This window comes from Terrapene carolina, unplaced genomic scaffold (genome assembly GCF_002925995.2).
Source record: "Terrapene carolina triunguis isolate 2854851 unplaced genomic scaffold, T_m_triunguis-2.0 Scaffold212, whole genome shotgun sequence".
NCBI lineage: Eukaryota > Metazoa > Chordata > Testudines > Emydidae > Terrapene > Terrapene triunguis.
In genome coordinates, this window is record NW_020664563.1 from 8,301,405 (window position 1) to 8,308,682 (window position 7,278).

The 7,278-nt window shown below is 46.1% G+C and overlaps 1 protein-coding gene across 1 annotated transcript in view; it reads left to right on the plus strand.

Annotated features, from left to right (window-relative positions):
• The window catches only part of LOC112107367 (aspartate--tRNA ligase, mitochondrial), a 32,272-nt gene that overhangs the window by 21,158 nt on the left and 3,836 nt on the right, over positions 1-7,278 (plus strand). Inside the window, exons 12-14 of the mRNA XM_026656205.1 lie at positions 2,771-2,833; positions 4,281-4,433; positions 6,265-6,483. Coding sequence (XP_026511990.1) covers positions 2,771-2,833; positions 4,281-4,433; positions 6,265-6,483 — 435 coding nt within the window. The remainder of the gene's footprint in view (positions 1-2,770; positions 2,834-4,280; positions 4,434-6,264; positions 6,484-7,278) is intronic.

Below are 7,278 nucleotides of genomic sequence, written 5' to 3' on the forward strand. Positions count from 1 at the left end.
AGAATTGTATGTCTCCTGATCTGTTTTACCCGCATTCTGCCATATATTTCATATTAAGCAGTTTCGTATGATGACCCACCACATGTTGTTTGTTTTAAGAACACTTTCACTGTAGATTTGACAAAATGCAAAGAAGGTACCAATGTGAGATTTGTAATGATGGCTACAGCACTTGAACCAAGGTTTAAGAATCTGAAATGCCTTCCAAAATCTGAGAGGGATGAGGTGTGGAGCATGCTTTCAAAAGTCTTAAAAGAGCAGCACTCCAATGCAGAAACTACAGAACCCAAACCACCAAAAAACAAAATCAATCTTCTGCAGGTGGCATCTGACTCAGATGATGTAAATGAACATGCATCTGTCCACACTGCTTTGGATCGTTATCAAGCAGAATTCATCATCAGCAAGGATGCATGTCCTCTGGAATGGTGGTTGAAGCATGAAGGGACATATGACTCTTTAGTGCATCTGACATGTAAATATCTTGTGACACTGGCTACAACAGTGCCATGCGATCGCCTGTTCTCACTTTCAGGTGACACTGTAAACAAGAAGAGGGCAGCAAATCTCCTGCAAATGTAAACAAACTAGTTTGTCTCAGCGAGTGGCTGAACAAAATGTAGGACTGAGTGGACTTGTAGGCTTTAAAGTTTTACATTGTTTTGTTTTTGAATGCAGTTTTTTTATATACATAATTCTACATTTGTAAGTTCAACTTTAATGATAAAGAGATTGCACTACAGTACTTGTATGAGTTGAATTGAAAAATGCAATTTCTATTGTTTTTTACAGTGCAAATATTTGTAATAAAAAATAAATATAAAGTGAACACTGTACACTTTGTATTCTGTGTTGTAATTGAAATCAATATATTTGAAAATGTAGAAAATATCCAAAAATATTTAAATAAATGATATTCTATTATCGTTTAACAGTGCTATTAATGGCGCGATTAATGTTTTTAATTGCTTGACAGGCCTTGTATATGTTGCGATTGCATCTACATAAACAGTCAAGTAAGTGAGTTAGTTGAAGTGTCTTAACAATTCAGTAGCTATGGGAGAATACTGTGTGTGTGCATAATTGAGCTGCGCATATTTTTAATTTTTTGCTCAGAAAAAAGCTGCCAAAATGTTGCTGCAGTTCTGCCTTTTGTCCACCAGAGGGCGTTGTGGCTATAGAACACAGCAGCAGCTCCTGTCCTGCTAGGGAAGAGAAAGAGCCTGCCTTCTTCGCAGCACCTGTCAGGCCAGGTCAGGAGACAGAGGCTACAGGGAGACAGACAGTGTGGGGTGCTGGGGAGGTCAGACAGGCTCATAAGGGCTAATGGGGAAGGACAGACTGGGGCAGGAGCTGAATGGGAGTGGAAGCACAAGGCCACATGGGGGAGGGAGGTGCAGGGCCACATGGTGATGGGGGAGGGGGTGCAGAGCTACATAGGGACAGAGGGTGGCTGAGTGGGGGCACAGAGACACATGGGGATGGGGGGGTGCAGGGACACATAGGGACTGGGGGAGGGGGTGCAGGGACACATGGAGATGGGGGAGTGGGTGTCTGAGTGGGGGTGGAGGGACACGTGGACAGGGGGTGCAAGAACACATAGGGATGCAGGAACACATGGGGACAGGGGCAGATGTGCCTGACTGAATGGGAAAGGCTTGGGGTCAGCCCGGGTCTGCATGGGGGAAGCTCCCTAACAATCCCTCCCTGCCCCTCCCAAAAAACCTGTTCCATACTTTCCCCACCCATACCCAAGAACCCTGCAAATTCACACCCAGGCTCCTACCCAGCAATTTATTTCCCTCTCCCTCAGCTCCTCCATTATCCCTGACTCTCTCAAGCCTTTGCACTGCTTCTGAGGGGTGTGGGATATACAGTTCTGTATTGTAGTTTAAATGAATTATTACTCAGAGTTCTGTATTAATATGCCTAGTAAGGAATCATTTGTCAAAAACCATGTCCTGAATCTTTTTTGTTGTCTGTATTGTTACAGACATACTTGCTGACAAGTATTTTGAAATAAATGACCAAAAATAATTGAAATTGGTGTGATTATATTGTGTTATTTTGACAAATATGCAGAATTTTGCAGGATTTTAAAATACTGTGCACAGAATTTTTAATTTTTTGGTGCAGAATTCCCCCGGGAGTTATATATGGGCATGACTTTCAACTCCTAATAATCTAGGAGGAATTAGTATTTAAGAGTTGATGCACTGTGAATCTCCAAATTATACTTAACTCTGTTTTGTAACACATGGGCTTGAACAACAGTTGTGCAAGAAAAGTGAAAGGGTGCAAGGGGTTTGCAAAGTAGTAGTAGGGATACCCCTCTTACAAAAATACAACAATATCTAGCTTCTATATATCATTTTTCATCCATAGATCTCAAAGCATTTTACAAAGGAGGGCACTATCAAATAAGTTTATCATGTGATAAAATGTATGTTGGGTACAGAGGGTGGTAGATTCTGATTTATCTCTTGGCACTCTTGCTGCACAGGCTCTCTGGGGCTCTCCAGCCACAGTTTCTCACTAGTTATTGTTAGTTTGGCAGTGAAAGGCGCAAGACTGTGGCATCCCATTAGGTGGTGCTGTGGTGTGTATTTAAAAAAACAAAAATGTAATGTTGATCATGTCTCCCAAAAAAGTAATTCTGAAATCAAGGGCTTCATGCATGAAAGTGAGCTGAGCCACTGGATTCAGTTTCTGACTTGACTTACAGTAGTTATAACTGTTTAATGTGTCTATTTTTTCCCCTTTTTTCCAGACACATCTTCAAAATAAAGATTTTGAGTCTTTAAAGGAATCTGCAAAATCCCAGTTTAATCAGGTGAGACACAAACACTTCTACACTGTAAAGAGTTCATCTGAAAGGGGCAGGTAAAATACATAAAGTGTTGCGTGGAATTTGCAAGCAGATACTGATAGAAAAGTGAGTTAAGTTTTCCACCTTGTGTACAGTAACTCCTCACTTACCGTCCTCCCGCTTAACGTTGTTTCGAAGTTACGTCGCTGCTCCATTAGGGAACATACTCGTTTAAAGTTGTTCAATGCTCCCTTATAACGTCGTTTGGCAGACTTTACAAGGGAGCATTGCACAAGTTCCTCTTCTCTGCCCCCTCCCTCCCTCCCAGCGCTTCCCCCGCTGCCAAACAGCTGTTTGGCAGTGCTTAGGACTTTCTGGGAGGGAGTGAGCAAGCGGGGAAGCTGTCCGTCCGTCCCGTCATCCGTCTCTCCCCGCCTCTCCTCCCCCCCCCCCCCCCCCCCGGCAGGCAGGGCCACCCGGAACGCAGGGGCTTTAGGGGCTGCAGGGCCCTGGGCTAAGGGGGCCCTGGGGCCCTGGCCTGCGGCTCTAAAGCCCCTTTCGGCCTGCGGCTCTGCGAGCACGGGCCAGAGGACTCAGGAGGAGCAGGGAAAAGCCGTGCAGCCAGCAGCCGGAGAGAAGTGGCGCTTTCCCCTTCAAAGCGCCGCTTCTCTCTGACTGGCTTTGAAGCCGCAGGCCAGGGCCCCGGGGTCCCCTTAGCCCAGGGCCCTGCAGCCACTAAAGCCCCTGCGTTCCAGGTGGCCCTGCCTGTGGGGGGGAGAAGGGGGGCAGCTCCCAGAATCGTGGTCATGGGGGCAGTGCTGTGCTGCGGAGAGCCACCTGCACACCCCCTGCACAAAACAGGAGCAGCCCCAGGTAAGTGCTCTGCACCTCCTGCCTGCCCCAGCCCTGAGCCTCCTCCCGCACCCCACCCTGAGCACCCTACCGCACCATAACTCTCTCCCAGACCTTGCACCCCCAGCCCTGAGTCCCAGGGGTAAGCCTGGGGCACCTCCCCACCACAGTACAGTACAGTATATAATGCCTTTTATCTGCCCCCAAAAAATTTCCTTGGAACCTAACCCCCTGCATTTACATTAAATCTTATGGGGAAATTGGATTAGTTTAACATCGTTTCACTTAAAATTGCATTTTTCAAGTACATAACTACAACTTGTCTGTTGAAGGTAAATAGCCAGGCAGCTGTCTGTGTTGCATTGTGCACTACATAATGGTTTTGTGTCTTCCTACAGTGCCCTCGAGTATTCTAGTAAATGAGATGGTAAATTATGTTAGGTAGTTTTATAGGATATAAGAACTTCAGGATGTAGGAGGTTTTTAATAATGCATCCTCTGCTGAGAGAGAAAGAGACAGTCTCTCAGCAACACAAAGACAAGGAACGACCTGATCAATTGTGTGGATGTACTGCAGGAACTGAACGTGCTTCACATCTGTGCCTGTCTTTTTCAATAGGAAGTTTTACACTTGAGCCTGAAGCCTTATGAGAGCTTGAAGTCTCCACTCAGTAAGTTTCTCAGTGTGGAGCAGCATTCGGAACTCATCCAAGCACTGAAGGTCCAGGCAGATGATGTGGTGCTGCTGGCAGCTGGAGAGCATGAAAAAGTGGTAGGGAAAGCCCTGGCTGTCTTTGAGGACTGAACATCGCTGTCTGTTAATATTAATACCTAGCATATCTGTAATTCCTTCCACCTGAGGATCTCAGAGCACGCTGCAAAGATTAATGAATGAAGTCCCACAACCCCCTGTGAGAGAGGTGCTGTGAACTCGTTTTCACAGATGGGGAGAGGGAGGCACTGAGAGATGAAGTGACTTGCCCCAAATCACACATCCAGAGCAGAGCTGGGAAGAAAACCTGGATAAATGTAAATGTGTTCTCTTCCAAGCAGCAGAAGCAGGTGACAAGGTGTGTGGTTATGCAAAGTGCTTCCACTATCCAGAGTTGTGAGGCACAAGCCCAAAGAGAGCAACCATTTTTCTCTCTAGCTCACTTTGTGAATTCAGGGTACTGTGGCTAAAGAGAGCCCTCCCCCCACCTCCTCCTTAGGAAGTCCTTTCCTCAAAGCAAGGATAGTATCTCTTTTATGGAAATATGATTTTAAATGAGTGTACGATTCTCAACAGAGACTAATGATCTCAGCTACAGCTTTGATGTAGGGATTATAGTTAAACACTCTGAATTTCCTCTGATCCTAACATGGGAATACAAAGTAAGTACACCTTGCAACTAGGATCTTAATGCTTGTGTTAGTCAGCTGTAAGAAAGTTTTTACAATAGAAAACATACCAGTCAAGGTGATGAAAACCACACTAATTCATGTTTAAAAATCAGTTCTGGTCCTGGAACCAGATTCTCAGCTCATGCAAATCGATATAATGAAGATAGACTGGCTTGCGTCAGCAGAGGATCTGACCCTGATGTGTATGTCAGGATACTCCCATTAAGTATTATTTCTGAAAACTGTGCTTGCAATTTTTGCTGTTGCTGATTAGGGAGGCAGTGTTGTATCTAGTTGTTAGAAACAGAAAGCTGTGAGTTAGTTTTGGATTCTATTCCTGGCTTTGCCATTAACGTATTCTGGACCTTGTGTGAGCTTGCCCTGCCTCCAGGGCTGGCTCCAGGCACCAGCGAAGGAAGCAGGTGCCTGGGGCAGCCAATAGAAAGGGGCGGCAGTCCGTCCGTTGTTGGGGCGGCACGTCCGGGTCTGCGGCGGCAAGTCGGTGGTGGGTCCTTCAGTGCCTCACTTCCTCTTTGGCGGCACTTCGGCGGAACTCAATCGCCCCGCTTCAGCCTTCGGCGGCAAGTCAGCAGCCGCTCACACGGGGGTTTTTTTTTTTTTTTTTTTTCTTCGCCACTTGGGGCGGCAAAAAAGCTGGAGCCGGCCCTGCCTGCCTCTCTGTGCCTCCATTTCCTGATATGTAAAATGGGGATAATATGGCTGACTTAACTCACAAAAGTGTTGTGAGAAGTAAATAATGTTTGTGCAGTGCTTTGAGATCCATGCACGAAAGATGCAATAGAAGGGCAGAGTGTCTTTTTTTTTTTTTTTTGCTATGAATCACTGTGGTTGGCCAGGTGCTGCCCCAATGAGACTGGAGCATTTGGGAAAGATGAACTTTCCAGCTCCTGCTCAGCCTTACTTTGCAGAATCTAGAATGCTGAGGACTGGCAATAGCTACACAAATGCCTCCCCTATTGTGATGCTGCCTTAGCAAAAGACTGATGCCTTCTAAAGATGCTGCAGCTAATGCAAAAACATGCAGTGAAACTGACGTGTGTGTGTGTGATAATTTTCTACAGAGACAGGATCACACACACACACCTGCCAGAGGGTATGATGAGACCCTCCCTAGAGTTCTCTGTTCATGACATTAAACTCGACTTCATCTTTCTCTCTCTATTCTCCTTCCCTCCCTCCCTTCTCCCCCCTTTTTTCAGTGCTTGGTGTTAGGAAACATGCGCTTGGAGACTGCAAACCTTCTGGAGTCGAGAGGCCTGGTGCTCCGTGATCCCACTGCTTTTCACTTCCTGTGGGTGGTGGATTTCCCGCTATTCCTTCACAAAGAAGAAAACCCTGCAGAACTGGAATCTGCTCATCACCCCTTCACAGCCCCTCACCCCTCAGACACCAGCCTCCTCTACTCTGAGCCTGCAAAGGTGACTATGACCATGCCTTTCACTCTTGCTTAGTTTTTCATATTGACTTTCCTTGAAAAAGTGGGCGAGGTGCAACTTTAGTTGCTGTATTAAAGGACATTAACTAATGCAGAAAAATATGCATTCTACATATCTGCTGAGGAAAGGTGGATCCCAGGTTACCCAGAACTAGCAAATACCTGTGTCTCACCAGATAACTAACTGGCTTACTTCCTGAAGATTTATGGGAAACGATTTAGAGTGAGGAGTTTCTCTGGAAGACAAAGCTGGGTCAGAACTCTTCCCTAGAAGTCTCTGAAGATGGGTGTTCCATTCATCTGTAGAGCTGTAAGGATTAGGCAGTTATTATCTGATGTGTTTCCACGTCAATAGTACAGTCTTGAGCTTGAGCTCAGATGTACGGGGGCATTTAACAGGAGCAACCTCAGGGCTTCAGTAGCCAGGGACAGTAAGAGAGGGATTTGATTAATTGTCAGTACTGCCAGTCCCAGGAGATTTGGGGGAATAACAGCAATGTCTACAGAAAGGATTTTGGGGGGGTTGTTTTGTTTTACAACTTTCCTAAGAATCCAGTTGCACTGAGAACAGTGGTCACAACCAAGTCTTAGTGGGAGTTTGTTCAGTCTATGAAGGACTTTCTGAGAGAGAAGCCCTGCATTTGGCTTGCTGAATGTGTCGCAGATCAGGATTGGTGGTGCACTGCCATGGCTGTGTGTGGTTCCCAGGACTGGAACAGCAAGAGGCAGAGCAGTATCACAAATGGGGCACTGGGAGAGCTGCGAGGGGGGGGGGGGG